The sequence below is a fragment of the Dasypus novemcinctus genome, chromosome 6 (assembly GCF_030445035.2).
Source record: "Dasypus novemcinctus isolate mDasNov1 chromosome 6, mDasNov1.1.hap2, whole genome shotgun sequence".
NCBI classification, from domain to species: domain Eukaryota; kingdom Metazoa; phylum Chordata; class Mammalia; order Cingulata; family Dasypodidae; genus Dasypus; species Dasypus novemcinctus.
In genome coordinates, this window is record NC_080678.1 from 121,979,781 (window position 1) to 121,995,677 (window position 15,897).

At 36.2% G+C, this 15,897-nt stretch overlaps 1 protein-coding gene across 5 annotated transcripts in view; it reads left to right on the forward strand.

The window, feature by feature from the left end:
- Positions 1–15,521, forward strand: part of LOC101434656 (zinc finger protein 596-like) — a 112,487-nt gene extending 96,966 nt beyond the window's left edge. Inside the window, exons 3-5 of one of the 5 annotated variants that reach the window (XM_071215936.1) lie at positions 822–948; positions 2,392–2,483; positions 11,631–15,521. In XM_071215936.1, coding sequence (XP_071072037.1) covers positions 822–948; positions 2,392–2,483; positions 11,631–11,690 — 279 coding nt within the window. In that variant the 3' untranslated portion in view covers positions 11,691–15,521. Of the gene's footprint in view, positions 1–821; positions 949–2,391; positions 2,484–3,133; positions 6,662–8,267 lie in introns of those variants that run through there. The other 4 variants (XM_012521554.3, XM_023586058.3, XM_071215935.1 and 1 more) reach the window with 4 other exon arrangements.
- The last annotated feature ends 376 nt before the right edge of the window (positions 15,522–15,897 follow it).

Here is a 15,897-nt window from a genome sequence, read left to right on the forward strand (position 1 = left end):
GTAGAGATTGGTGAGGTGATGCTCAATCTGGGGAGAAACTATGATAAGGTGGATGCAGTTGGTTTGGCACAGGATGGGGCTAATGGTGTAGCAACAGTTTGAGTGGGGGCAGTGCTGCTGGAATGTGTGTGTGTGAAGGGTTGCAGGATGGCTCAGGCTATCCATGAAGCTGAGGGAAGAGTTGGAGTAAGGAACAAGTGAAATTTATGGAGGTGGAGGACTGTAGTTGATATTACAGTTGCGGGAGTGTTATTTTGGCAGCTATGGCAGAAAAGGGTCACTGAAGCAGGATGCTGTCAGTAGGGGGCATTTATGGTAAAGGGTACACCTGGAGCATGCCTCTTTAAAATAGGAATATGTTCATGTTAGCATAGAATGTTATCTTAGTGTGTGGAGACCCTCACAATAACAGCATTTTAAACCCCCATCCTGGGCATTCCAGCTACATTCTCAAATAGAGGGGCAAGAATCTTTCAAGTACATAAGCAGTGCCTAATAAAACATACAAAATGCCAAAACCATGATGAACAAATAAATGCACCACCTTACCACCTGGATGGGACATGAATTCCATGGATGAGACTCCCTGGAACCAAGGGATTAATTTGAAGCACCAACTAGTGATGCACTTGGAAAAAGACCTTGGCCAATGATTCAGTGTTTTAATAGAATTATTAAGTATGAAAGAATTTTTATGGTTAAGATAATTCAATGTAAGATGGGAGATTATTCTAGAGATTAGTGCTGTTATTTTGAGCAATCATGCTCCGGACAATTGTAAGGATAGCCCTATGTGAACCCCAATTTTTGTGATAATTCAGGAGTTACTGACCTTTAAAGATGTAGCTGTAGACTTCACCCAGGAAGAGTGGGACATACTAGACTCCTCCCAGAGAAAGCTATTCAGAGAAGTGATGCTGGAGAATATCAATCACCTCGTCTCAGTCAGTAAGAATCTATTATTGTGTTTATCACCTTTCTAACCTATGTATCTACAATTTACCTTTATATTTACTAAAAATCATCTTCCATTTATTAATTCAATACCTAGATCACCTTTTTAATACTGTCATATAATTATTTTCTCTTATATTTTATAGGCTATAATTTTAATATATTTATATTATTTTATTACACATACAACTGCCTAAATGAAATTTCTTTCTTTACTTTTTACTTACATCTATTTAACCCCAATATAATTTGGTCTTGACCACAACTTAATGTCTTTCATGAATCTCCATTTCCAACATTCAGTGCAGTGCTGAGAACTCAATGAATACTTTTTGAATGGATAATTCGCTGTTGTGAAATAAGTATTCTGCTCCAAGGGCTATGAATACAATCAAAAAATTTTTCATGTATCTTTTCCCACATAGAATTTAGATCATTCTGGTGGATTTGTTTACTGGATTTTTTTAACAAAATAATCTCATAAAGCATAGCAGGATTGATAGGTGATGAATTATTGTCTTTTTTATTATTATTGAAATAATGAAACTGCTCTAATAATGATTAAAGTGATGAATGCACAGCTACGTGATTATTCCAAATACCATTGATTGTACAACTTGGACGGATTGTATGCTTTACTAATATGTATCAGTAAAATTGAATTGTTTAAAGATATTAAATCACTGTGGAAACAAAGATTTCTCCCTATTTAGAATTAACAGGATTCTTCCCTTTTTTCTGAAGGACCTCTAATGTTTTTAGAGCATTGTCATTATTTCAATAATTATAATAAACTAAAACCAGACACACAAGAAATTCTTCACTTCTCAATTTCTCTATGCTTCTGTTGTACATAGCTGCTATTTCTGACTATTCTCGCAGATTTATTTATTAAGCAGTTTTACTGAGATATATTTATATACCACCCTGTCTATTCAAAGGATATAATCAATGGCTTTTAGTGTAATCACAATGCTGTGCATTCATCACTACAAAAATTTTTAGAACTTCATTACCCCAAAAAGAAGAACTCCACTCCTCTTAGCAATCCTTTTCCATCCCTACATAACCACTAATCTAATTTCTTTATAAATTGATTCATATTTACATTTTATATAAATGGAATCATATGTAATATTTTGCATCTGATTTCTTTCACTTAGCATGTTTTTGTCTGATATTAACACCCTGTAGTATTAACATACATTGGTCCAGTTTCAAAAAAAAGTCATATATGCAATTTTATTGCATTAATTTTATTGCAACCATTAATATGGTTATAATGTTTTATGTTTAAAATATTCATTAAGTTGATATTCTTTTCCAGATCACTGTGAATGTTGGAAACATAACGAGAGGTATACTTGGAAACTCAAAACATTTTCATGCTCTTAATCCTACTCTAACATGTTATTGTGTTTTTTCCAATTATTACAGGCAGCAAAAGTGCCTTTAAAAAATGGAAAATGATGGAAAAGTTATTCAACCGACCTATCTGTAGGAAAGACACTTCTGAAATCATGTCATTGGTAAGCTTCATTGTGTGAACCCTAGTTTACATATAGATACCTGGAGTTGGAACAAATTAGGAATTCAGTGAAATAACCTAATAGTAATGAATGTTGGGATTAAATGTTAATCCATCAAAAATCTGTGTTTAAATTTAGGGAAAAATTAATCTAAGCCAAAAATTCTACCCTGAGAACATATAAAAAAGAGTTGCATAAACGCATTTCACATATATAATTTTTATACATCCAGCCATTCATAACTGGTTGAGAATGAACCAACACTCTTATAATATTGAGTCAGCACTCCTATATAATGTGTTATGTAATCCTCATGTAACCAATTGGCTTGTAGCTACCTTTGTCTAATGTATAAAATCTGATGGGTTGTCCATTAGAACTTGAACACATGAACAAATGGAATAGAAAGGGCAAGTATGATTCAACTATGAGCATTCTAAAAACTTGATCACATAGCTCTGATATTGGATTTCTATAATAAAGAAAATCTCTGCGTATGGAGAATAATAATGTATATATGAAAGTAACATGGGAATTATATTAATTAGACTCTATCACTGAGGAAATAGGTTAGCATTCATATGTAAGGAAATAAGGAAATTCATGTATAAGAACAAATGTTTTACAGTCTTTCACCTAATTCTCCACAGCAGCGATCTAACATTCAAAGGAATTCCTTCAAATGCAATTATTTGCAAGAAACCATTGACAGATCCACAGTGACTCAATATGCTTTAAATTACATGACAAAGAAAACATGTTTTAGCAGTCCAATGGTGAAAGTACACAGTGACCATTCAGCATTTAATCAGCATAAGCAGAATAATGAATGTCAATATTATCATTTCAGAGAACATGAGAGAACTCATACTGGACAGAAATACTATTTATGCCAATTTTGTGGGAAATATTTTGCTCATTGCTCTTCCCTTAAACAACATGAGAAGACTCACACTGGAGAGAAGCCACATGAATGTCATCTATGTGGGAAAGTCTTCAGTCAATATTCTAAACTTAAACAACATGAGAGAACTCACATTAGTGAGAAACCGTATACATGTCATTTATGTGGGAAATGCTTCACTCTTTGTTCTTCCCTTAAACAACATGAGAGGACTCACACTGGAGAGAAACCCCATGAATGTCATCTATGTGGTAAATCATTCATTCATCAGTCTTACCTTAAACGACATGAGAGGACTCACCTTGGAGAGAAACCCCATGAATGCCGTCTGTGTGGCAAAGCCTTCAGTTATTATTGTAATCTTAAAAAACACGAGAGAACTCACACTGGTGAGAAACCCTATGCATGTCATCTGTGTGGGAAATGCTTCACTCATCACTATTCCCTTAAAGAACATGAAAGGATTCACACTGCAGAGAAACCCCATGAGTGTCATCTATGTGGCAAACCCCTCATTCATCGCTCTTCCCTTAGACAACATGAGAGAACTCACACTGGTGAGAAACCCTATGCTTGTCATCTATGTGGGAAATGCTTCACTCGTCACAATTCCCTTAAAGAACATAAGAGGACTCACACTGGTGAGAAACCCCTTGAATGTCATCTTTGTGGTAAATCATTCGCTCATCGCTCTTCCCTTAGACACCATGAGAAGATTCACACTGGAGAGAAACCCCATGAATGTCATATATGTGGAAAAGGCTTCAGACAACATTCTCATCTTAAAGAACATAATAGAACTCAACACTGGTGAGAAAACCTACCTATGTCATCTATGTGGGAAAAGCCTCATTCATTGCTCTTCCCTTAAACGACATGAGAGGACTCACTGGAGAGAAATCCTATGAATGACATTTTTTGGGGAAAGTCTTCACTGTAACCTCTTGCCTTAACTACCATGAGAGATGTCAAACTGGAGAAAAACTACATGAATGTAATCTTTGTGGAAAAGCCTCCATTCAATACTCTTCCCTAAAACAATATGTGAGAGCTCACAGTGGTGAGAAATACCATGAATATCATCTGTGGGAAAGGCCTTTTTTATCACTCTTCTGTTTAAAAAAAACCTGAGAGAACTCACACTGGAGAGAAACCTCATGAATGTCACTTTTGTGGGAAAGCATTCAGTTGATATTTTTATCATAAAGAACATGAGAGATCTAACATGAGTGAAATCACATGAATGTCATCAACGCAGGAAAGGAAACTCACACATCTGGCTCAGGGGGACAGGGAACCACACAATCAATTCTTAGGGATCACAGAATCTCATGAGAAGCAATCTTACAGGCAGACCTATGGGCCAGCCTGCTTAGAGTAGGTGGAGCTGAGTGAAACATAGAGGGAGCAGAGGGAAATTAGCCAGAAATATTTCTTTTTCTACTTCCTTTACTTTTAAGTTTTGAAAAAAAATTTTTTTCTTTATCTGGGTCCTGGCAGAGAGGCTGGCTGTGGGTGTATTTAATGGCAAGTAAAAACAGTTGGAGAAGAGTAGACTACTGAAGTCCTAGTGACCTAAGAGGGAGGCCTGCTTTTAAAAAAATATATTCTTGTGTTCTTATCAATTGGCCAAATCAAGCAGTCTGTGTGTATTGGGTGGTCTGAAATGGAGAACCAAATTTTTGTTTTTTTGTATCGTTTTGTTTTGTCTATTTTTTCTTCTCCTTTTCCTCATTTTCATTCATTCCTTCTTGTATTTTTCTAGTTTTTTTCTTTTCTTTACACTTTTCATGTTTTTACTTTTCCCTTTTTATTTTCCTCCCTTTTATCTGTTATTTTTCCTCCCTTTTCATGTCATTTCATTCTCCTTTTTCTTATTTTTCTTTCCTTCCTCTTTTTATTTTTCTTTCATCTTTAATACTCTATTTTCCTCTTCCTTTCTTTCCTCCAGTTTTTCCCTGTTTTATTTTATTTTCTTATATGGTAGAACATACATTATTTTATTTTCAGTTTTTTCTTTTTTTCACCTTTACAATTTTTATTCCTATTATCCCTCTCAATATTTACTTTTTCTTTTTGCTCCTTTTCCTTCTTTTCTATTTTTTCTCTTTTACTTTTGTTTCTTTCCTTTTTTTGTGGAGTTAGTTTTTTCTTCTGTTGAAAATGGACAAAGATATATAGAAAAAGAGTTACTGAGTGATAAAAGGTGCTCCTAACACAAAACCAAAAACCCTACACTAGAAAGAGAAACTAACCAACCTAATGAGAGCTTCAAAATAAACTGAATATCAGCAAAAATTACAAGACATATTAAGAAACCAGAATTCATGATCCAATCTCATGAACAAACTAACAAGTAAAAGGAGACACACAATATGGAAGAACCAAAGATGTCCAAATATCCTAAATCTGCTCAATGAAATGAAGAGTTATAGTATATCAGAAAGACAATGGGGGTGACATACTGATGATAACAGATCTTAACATGATGAAAGACACCATGAAAGAAATTTTCCAGATTCAATACTAGCATATAATAAAAGATTTGAACAATCAGATGAAAGAATTAGTGACACAAAGTACAGGACAACTAAAAGCACACAGGTCATAAAACATAAAAAAAAATGGAAATTATTCAGCAAGAACTTAGGGAATTGAATGAAAACATGAAATGCACAAGTGTATACAGTATAGTCATTCCAGAATAGAAGAGAAGGGAAAGATGCTGTCAGAGTGTTTGAGGAAATAATACCCCCAAATTTCCCAACTCTTATGAGGACATACATGTTCAGGAAGTGTGATGTACAACAAGCACAGTAAATCCTAGAAGGCATACCCCAAAACATATAGTTATCAGATTGTCAAAAAGCTCAAAACAAAGACAGAATCCTGAAAGCACAAGAGAAAAGAGATTCACCACTTATAAGGGAAGGTAGTAATGATTACTCACCTGAAACTATGGACTTGAGAAGGCAGGGGTATGATATAGTTAAGGTACTAGAAGAAAAAACGTCTAGCCAAGAAGTCTGTATACAGCTAAATTTTCATTTTAGATTGAGGAGAACTCAAAGTATTCAAAGATGAACAGAAATTTAGAGAATTTGTCAACACGAATCCTGCCCTTCAAGAAGTACTAAAGGGAGTTCCGTAGGTTGAAAGGGGAAAAAGCAGGATAGGGTTAGAGGAAATTGTAGAAAGGATGATTATTGGTAAGAGTAATTAATAGTTTTAAAAAAATAAAATAAAATATGACATACATAAGCCTAAAGAAAAATTGGTTAACTTAAGTACTGCTTTACAGTCATAACATTGAAAGTTAATGGATTATACTTTCCTAACTAAAGACACAGATTGGCAGAATGGATAAAGAAATATGAGCAATCTATATGCTATCTTCAGGAAGCCCACTTTAGACTCAGGGACCAGAACATTTTGCATGGGGAAGGTTGGAAATTCTTTTACATACAAATACTAACCAAGAAATGGCAGCAGTAGCTACACTAATATCAGACAAAATAGATTTGAAATATAAAACATTTGTATGAGACAAAGATGGACAGTATATATTAACAAAATGGGTACTCAACCAAGAAAAAAGAACAATCACAAATATTTATACATCTAGCCAGGGAGCACCAAAATACTTCAGGAAAATACTGGCAAAACTAAGGGAAGAGAGAGATGCCTCTAGAATCATAGTGGGGGAAGTTGACACACCATTATGGGCATTGGACAGAACATCTCAACAGAGGCTCAAGAAAGACACAGGGACCTTGAAAAACATGTGATAGGAAACCTGAACTGATAGGCAGAACATCACACTCCAAAAGAGCAGGATATACATTACCTCTACCACTCATGGATCACTCTCCAGAATAAACTATATGCTAAGTCACTGAGCAAGTCTCAATGAATTTAGAAAGATTAAATGTATACAGGGATAAGGCCCGAGTGGGCGTAGGCCAGGCCTGGGGCCGCCGCTCCATGGGAAGGCTTACCTTTCAGCAGGGCAGACCGGGTGGGGCTAGCGCTTGGCCCAGTGGCGGCCAAGCAGGCGCGGGGCGGGGCGCCAGCCTGAGGACCGCGGAGCCCCAGGCAGGGCTGGGCCGCGGGGCGCGGCGGCTCAGAGTGGCTTTCGCGCACCCGAAGCGCCGGGCTGCCATTGGTCGCGCCGCCGCCTTTGTGGGCATGCTGAGCAGCCGCCCCGGCGGCCAATCGCGGCGGGGCGGGGGGGCGAGGAGGAAGCGGGCAGTGGCCGGCCGCAGCGACTCCGTCCACCGCTCCGGGCGTAGTGGGCGAGCCGGACGGCGCTGCTGGCAGCGGAAGGACCGGCGGAGGGAAGCGGCGGCAGGCGGGGCCGGGCTGCAGCGGTGAGGTCTGGAGGGCGCCGGGCGGAGACCGGGCGCAGGAAGGCGGCCTCGGCCCTGCACGCCTGCACCAAGTGCACCCAGCCCTATCCCATTCTCCCAGGGACAGCAGCTCTGCAAGAAATGTCAGATTGCACATCCTATTGTAAAATGCACTTACTGTAGATCAGAATTTCAACAAGAGAGCAAAACTAACAATTTGTAAGAAGTGTGCTCAAAATGTGAAGCAAGTTGGGACGCCCAAATCTTTTAGTACTTAACATAATTGCAGCGTTTATTGGCACCAAGTGTCAACGTTGTACAAATTCAGAAAAAAAATATGGACCACCTCAGACCTGTGAACAGTGCAAACAGTAGTGTGCTTTTCATCGGAAGGAGGAAGGAAGAAGAAAGGTGGGTGGGAAGTTATGCTGGTCGTGTAGTTTATCATACAAGAGGGTTTTACAGAAGACAAAGGAGCAGAGGAAGAGCCTGGGGTCGTCACATTCCAACTTATCTTCATCTCTTCCGTAGAAAGACCAGCCTCACCCGAAGCACCACCGCCACCGCCACAGCAGTAGCCATCACAAAATCAGCAACCTGAGTCCAGAACAAGAGCAGGAACTGTGGGAAAAAAAGCCATAAATTCTCTGCAGCAATTCATAATGAAACTCCAAAGAAAAAACCCACATTCGAATCTAAGCCATCCGATAGAGATAGGTGTATGTAATGTGTGCCATTAGTAAGGGAATTTGCCAGTTGCATCCATTTCTGTCAGTAGCTCTATAAATCAGTCAGCAGATAGTGGGGGAACAGACAATTTTGTCCTTATAAGTCAACTGAAAGAAGAAGAGATGTCACTTAAGTGTCTCTTGCAGCAAAGAGACCAGACCATTCTAGAAAAAGATAAAAAGTTAACTGAAGTAACAGCAGATTTTCAGTACCAAGAGTCGAATTTGAGAACAAAGATGAACAGTATGGAAAAAGCTCACAAAGAAACAGTGGAACAATTACAGGACAAAAACAGAACTGCTCAAACAGGTTGCAGCACTTTGTCAAAAGATAAGAAGTTTGACGAGAGTGGAAGCATACTAACATCTCCTTGAGAAAGGAATACCCACTTAGTATTTCTTTGTAATATGTAAATTTGAAAAAGAAATTCTCTGAAACCCTTAAATTCTGTGTGGTGGAAAAATATTTTTGCACACCAAATGAATTGGCATGATTCCTATTCAGTTTTGTAACTGATGTACAGCATTTTTTAAGTTGTCAACATTCAAATAAAGCTTCAACTGGTTTGAAGTAACTTTTAAGTTATTTGATATCCAAAAACTTTGCCAGCAATAGTATTAAAAAGTTTTCAAGGAGTGCATGAGTAGTGCTCTTTAAAAAATGCAACCTGCAATAATTGTAGAGTTTTAAGTCAAAGCAGCAGGGTTTCTTTGTTTTATTTTTTGTTTTACACTATGGTAATTTCAGATAAAGTTTCCCATTTAGAAATACAAAAACTTTTGAACAAGGAAAATATTGAACACTGGGTTTTTTGGTAATTGTGTTTTAACTTTACATCAGTGTGAACTTAGAGAGAATCATGGTGCTTTTATTAAATGAACTTCAGAGTATATGTAAATGCGTTTTTAAAAGTTACATCATTAACATTAGTTAGCAATGATATAGGGATTGTTTATTGTACAATATCCAAGGTAAAAAATGTTTTTGTTTTGTACAAACTACTGTCGATTTTTACTTACAAGTGCCTTTTTGCCACCTAATATTTTTATTTATAAGAATGCTGATCTTTTGTACATAAAGTTTGTTTTAAAATCCTGTTTAATAATGTTTGTATATAAGTGGATATGTACAGAAGCCTATTTCAAAAGGAAATCAGAATTGTTAGTAAAATGTTTGAGGTTGCATTAAAAACTAATAATGGAAAAAAAAAAAAAAAAAACTTATACAGGGCACTTTCTCTGACCACAATGGAATATAACTAGAAAACCATAAAGGATGTAGAACTGGAATAAGCACAAATATATGAAAGCTAAAAACACACAGAGAAATCAGTACCTACCCTGTAGAGGATGACAATGAGATAAAATTTATGAAAATTTAGAGGATACCATTAAGTCAGTGCTGAAAGGGAAATGTGTAGACCTAAATGCCTACCTTAAAAATAGAAAAAGCTAAAATCAGAGCTCTAATGCCATACCTGGTAGAACTAGAAAAAGAACAACACACTAATCTCAAAACAAGAAGAAGGACGGATATAACAAAGAATAGAGCATAATTAAAATGAAACACAATAAAAAATATTAGAAAGAAAGGAAAAGGCTGGTTATTTGAGAAGATTAATAAAATTGACACAAACTTTAAAAAAAGTGAAATTGCAAATACATATATAATCACCAATGAGAGAGGGGATATCACCACTGACACCACAGAAATAAAGAGTATCATAATAAGATACTTTGATAAATATTTGATGGATAAGTTAGATGAAATGGACAAATTTCTAGAAACACAAATCAATTGATGAAAGAAGAAATAGAAGACCTCAACAGTTAAATTACAAGTAATGAGATTGATGAGAGAAAAAATAGAACTGAAAAGTAATCACAAGTGTGAGATTGAACTAGTAATCAAAACCTTCCCCACCAAACTCTATAAGATAGTGATACCTCATGTAAAACATAAATATGGGTAACATTTCATATGTGACTGATTTTCCTAAATAAAAACAGAAATATGCTAGAGAGATGGAAAAAGAATAGCAGCTATTTGCAGCACAGGAAGCATAGAGAGATTGAAAGGTGAAGAATTTTGTTTATTATAATTGGAATAATGAAAGTGCTCTAAGTATGGTTGAATTGCTGAATGCACAAATATTTGATTACACTGAATAGCACTGATTGTACACTTTTGATGGATTTATGCTTTAATAGCATGTATCAATAAAATTGAATTGTTAAAAAAATCAAAATTTCCCCCACCAAGAAAATCCCCAAACCAGCTGGCATTACAGGTGAGTTCTACAATCATTCCACAAAGAACTAATACCATTCCTGCTTACACTTTTCCAAACAATTAAAAAGTTGGAAAGAATCCAACTCAAAGTACCATAAGTGGTACTTTGTAATCCAAAGTCATTTGCTATGTGTTGAAGCAAGATGGTGGGCAGTAAGGGTTCTGCCCTCCTTCGTCTTAATGCTCCAAAATCACAGCTTCTGATCTCAGCTGTAGGCTGGCATAAGGTTTGTCTCTCTCCCCAATGCTTGTTTCTTTCTAGAGTTAGCTGTTCTTTTTTCACAAGACCAGCTCTAGACTATCAGGATTCTCTCTCTTCCTGGGGCCTCATCTGTGTCTTGGCATCATCTCTATCCCTATGTGCTCTTTTCCTATGTGCCTACTTTTACGAGAGTCTCTTTTATCAGAGTCTGAGTTCCATCTCTAATAATGATCCCTAATCTTACATAATTTAGTAAGACATCTCAGCTGAATATAATATAATCAAAGGGTAATCACACCCAGAGGAGCAGACCAGTTTACAAACATAATCTCCCTTTTTGAATTAATAAATAATCCCAAACAGCCACACCAGCTATTAGCGAAATGCAAATGAAATACTACAATGTGATATCATCTTACACTTATTAGCCTAACTACTATTAACAGAACAAAACTACAAGGGTTGGAGAGGATGTGGTGGAACAGGAATACTTATCCTGTGTTCCTGTTGGGACACAGTGGTGGGAATTTGAAATGCTGTAGCCAGTGGGGAGGATAGATTTACAGTTTCTCAGGAAGCTAAGTATAGAATTACCATATTATCTGACAATCCCATTAATAGAAGAATTGAAAGCAATTCTGCAAACATAAATACACCAGTGTTCATTACAGCATTATTCACAATTGCCAGAAGATGGATGCAACCCAAGTTTTCGTCAATGGATGAAATGATAAATAAAATGCAGTATATATATATATGCTGGAATATTACTCAGCTGTAAAAATGAATGAAGTATTAAAACATGAGACAACATGGATGAATCTTGAAGACAGTGATGACTGAAGTAAGCCAGTCATTAAAGGACAAATATTTCATTATCTCACTGATCTGAACTAAGGATATAGAGTTTTTATCCTGAATAATCAGTATATACAAAGAAAGTCTGTTTTATCAAAATAGCTTCTTGTGCTTTAACCTCATCATTTCCTGTGTTTGAAGAAGAAAGGGTCTTATCTCTTTTAAAGGAAAATAATGTTTAAACCTGCTTTACTTTTTATTCCAAACTAATTACAAGAGATTTGTTCTTTCACCTTGAAAAAATTTTAAGTAACAGTTAGGTTAATTTAATATGTTATATGTTGAGTGTTTAAAAGTGTTATAAAATTAGCGAGATTTTTTAACCCCCTGTTAATTAAAGTTGTATGAGTAAAAGTTTCAAATGATTACTTAACAGCGTATAAATTTACCAATACTTCAGCATAATATTAAACAGAAGTACAATGTGGTTATTTATGGTTTTAATTATTATAAAAAGATATGTGTCACAGAAACAACCTCTTATCATAAATTAAAATAACAACATTGTAGTATGCAGCAGTCACAAATATTGCTAGTTTGTTGCAAAAAATTAATATCCAACTATGTCACTATCACTTTGTTTTAAAACGTGCTAAGACTTTCTTTAGGTATTTCCTTAGGCAAGTCAAGCCAGCCTGCATTCTCCTACCTATGGAAAATCCAACAATGGACTTTTGCAGTGCTTCCCCAAGGCTGTGTGCATAGCCCAACCATCTGTCCTGGCATGGTGATAATCTAGCTGCATAGAAAAAATCAGTGGGTGAAACTCTACTGATGACATTATGTTAACCAGTAATCCTTTTTTCAGAATGAAAAGAAACATCAGAAACAATACTATCTTATCTTAAGAGCCTAAACTAAGCAAACAATTGGGACAGGCTGCAGGGTCCCTGCTGCTCTATCAAATTCTTCAATGATGTTTAATTCGGTAAAACAAAACTATAACCTGCTGTAATTGATAAATTGCAATGTTTTCTCATGTTAATGTAGTTTGTAATATTGTTGGAATACTGAAAATCTTTCATCTCTCACTTAGTCTCAAATATTAAAACCATTGTATGTATTAACTGGGAAAGGTCCTTCATGGAAGTAGGAAAACCTCCAGCAAGCTGCTTTAAATAATAATAACAAGAAGGTAAATTGTGGACATTAACTTAGCCTATGAATTGGATGTAGCAAGCACCCATATTGGCTTTGGGTAGATTTGTGGCAAAAGCAAAATTCTAAACAAGTACCCCTTGGGTTTTAATCACAATTCTGAAAAGAGGCCAAAAGCAAAATATAAAAAAGCAATTGTGTGCAGCATGGGAGGCCCTGCTAAAAGCGAAAGACCTAACCCAATAGTGTTTAGTCACTCTAAAGACTGCCATCCCTATCCAGGGGTAGATTGCAAATACTAAAAACAAGACAGAAATGATGGACTGTTGTAAATCACCCTCAGATTATGAAAAAACATCTGGGATACCTGCTAGTAGTAGCAGGTGGCTGTCATGTCCCTGCCACTGAAACCTGAGAAAAGGCAAAAGTGGCTCCTCTGAAAAGATGAACATCATGAGTACCAAATCTTGTGGTGCCTAGCCCAGCAGTTCCGGCTGCCTGTTATTTGCCAACAGCTCATAGACATCCCCATAACTTCCTTCATGCTTACTCCAATGACTGAAACATCAGATCAGATCCCTCCTGCTCTTGAGAGGAGTGCACCCTCAGATGCACAATTCAAACCCTCCAGGGAGTAATACAACAAAAAACACCTGAGCTGTATTCATTACTTTCTGGAACTGTGAACTTGCACCTTGTGTCTGCCTATGGGTTTTGGACCTGTGTGCTCTCTCCTTATGCTATTGTGACAGGAACTGTTAACATTACAAAGGAAAATGGATACCAGCCCCTTGGCCTAATGGCACTCATAGTCATAACCTGCAAAAGAATTTGTGGAAACTATTTCTTGGAATTGCCCCTCCATATGAATGGCTGGGAAATATAAATAAGACAGGACAGTATTTGACCCTTAATCAAACATAACATTTTAAAACCTGTGTTGGAGATCCATTTGTTTTCATAACTGCTAAGATAACTATTAAGAATGATTCACAATTTTATGAAAATGGTGCCTTGTATACATATCAGGAAGTGTGTTGCAGGATGGAGAAATATTAGCAATGGCCAGATGAAGAAAATACATCTGGATACCAGTGAGAATGATGCAGGTTTGGCAGTCATCTTCTGAAAGTCAATTATTGCTACATAAGAATTCTTGAAATGGACTAAATGCTTTATTGGACTGCTTATTATAAGCATTTTGGGACTGATTGGAATCATTACAGCTGCTGCTTCTGCTATGATAGGTTTATGTGAAAGTACAGACTCAACAATATGTGTATGATTGGCATAAAAATGCTAGTGATTTGTGTCATAGCCAAGAGCACATTGATGAACAGTTAAATAATTGGGTTAGTGATTTAGAATTGGCTGTTTTGCATATTGGAGATCAATTGTATAATTTAAACTTAAGGGGATTGAAATGTGATTGGAATGAAAGCAACTTTTGTTTTACTCCTCTTGCCTATAATTCATCTGATATAGAATGGGGAAAAAATAAGAATCATTTGCTAGGCCATAAAAGTAATATCTCTCTGGAAATAGTGGAATTATGAAGAAAAATATTAGAGATGTCTCAAAATCAAATTCATGTAGCCAATGATAAGGATATTTTCTCAGATATGATTTCACATATTATAAAATTTAACCCAGTTAATTGGTGGAAATCACAGCATTTCCTGTCAGCTTTAGGAATAGGGCTAATCGTATTTGTTCTGTTGCTCATGATTCTCGCCTGTGTCAGACAGTGCTTTTGAAGAAAATTGCAAAGCGTAACAGCCATGGGACATGCAAATAACCTGGTGTTAGCAAAAGCACTTCAATAATTTCCCCAAGTCAAAGAGCTTGGCCAGTAGTCAATGATGGGTAAGACTCTCAGAGGAGGGCAACCTAAGACAGGCATGGTCACCTCAGCAAAAACAAAAAGGGGGAGATGTTGGAAACTGAGGCACGGTGGCCTCACAAGGAGAGACATGTTGTCTCCATGCTAGTGCTGTCTCCATGGCTGAGCTTGCAACCTAAAGAATGTGGTAATTAGGAGTTCCCGGCAAATGGGATGAAGCTGTTAAAGGCTGAAAGAAAAGATGAGCACATATCTTTTGTAGTGAATAGAACACTTAGACTTTGTACGTTGAGATAAATTTTTTTAATTCCTTAGACTATATATGTATGCCTGCTTCTTGACATGCACACTGGGGTATATAGAGAGCCCCTTGTGAACAATAAAGTTTTCTGAGAAGTTATTACTTGCAGACCCCCTGATCCCAGCTCTCTTGTTCTTTCTTTTTCTTTCTTTCACTTTCTTTCATTCTGATACCTTTGGGTCCAAATCTCCAACACAAGTCTTTTATCCAAATTTTAATTGGGTTGTTTGTCATTTTGTTGTTAAATTGAAATATTTCATTATATATACTGGATATTAATCCTTTATCAATATGTGCTTTCCAAATATTTTCTCTCATTGAATAGGCTGTCATTTATCATTTAGGATAAAGTCCTTTGAGCAACAAAATTTCTAAATTATGATGTCCCATTTATCTATTTTCTATTTGTTAACAAATCAATTTATTGATATATATAAATAAAGCATTCAATTCATCCAAAGTGAACAATTAAGGTATTTGGTATAATCACATAGTTGTGCATTCATCACTTCAATCATTTTTAGAGCATTTTCATTATTTCTGTAATAAACAAAAAACAGACAAATAAGAAAATACTTCACATCTCATTCTCTCTATTTCCCTTGCGGTATATAGCTGCTATTTCTGGCTAGTCTTGCACAATTATTTAAGCATTTTTGATATATATTCACATACCCTGTGAACTATCTAAAGTGAATGAACAATTGCTTTTCATGTAACAACAAGGTTGTGCATTCACCATCACAAAAAATCTTAGAAATATTTCATTACTCCAAAAAGGAAAACTCCACACCCCTTAGAATGCCTTCCCTAGCCCTACCACTAATCAAATTTCGCC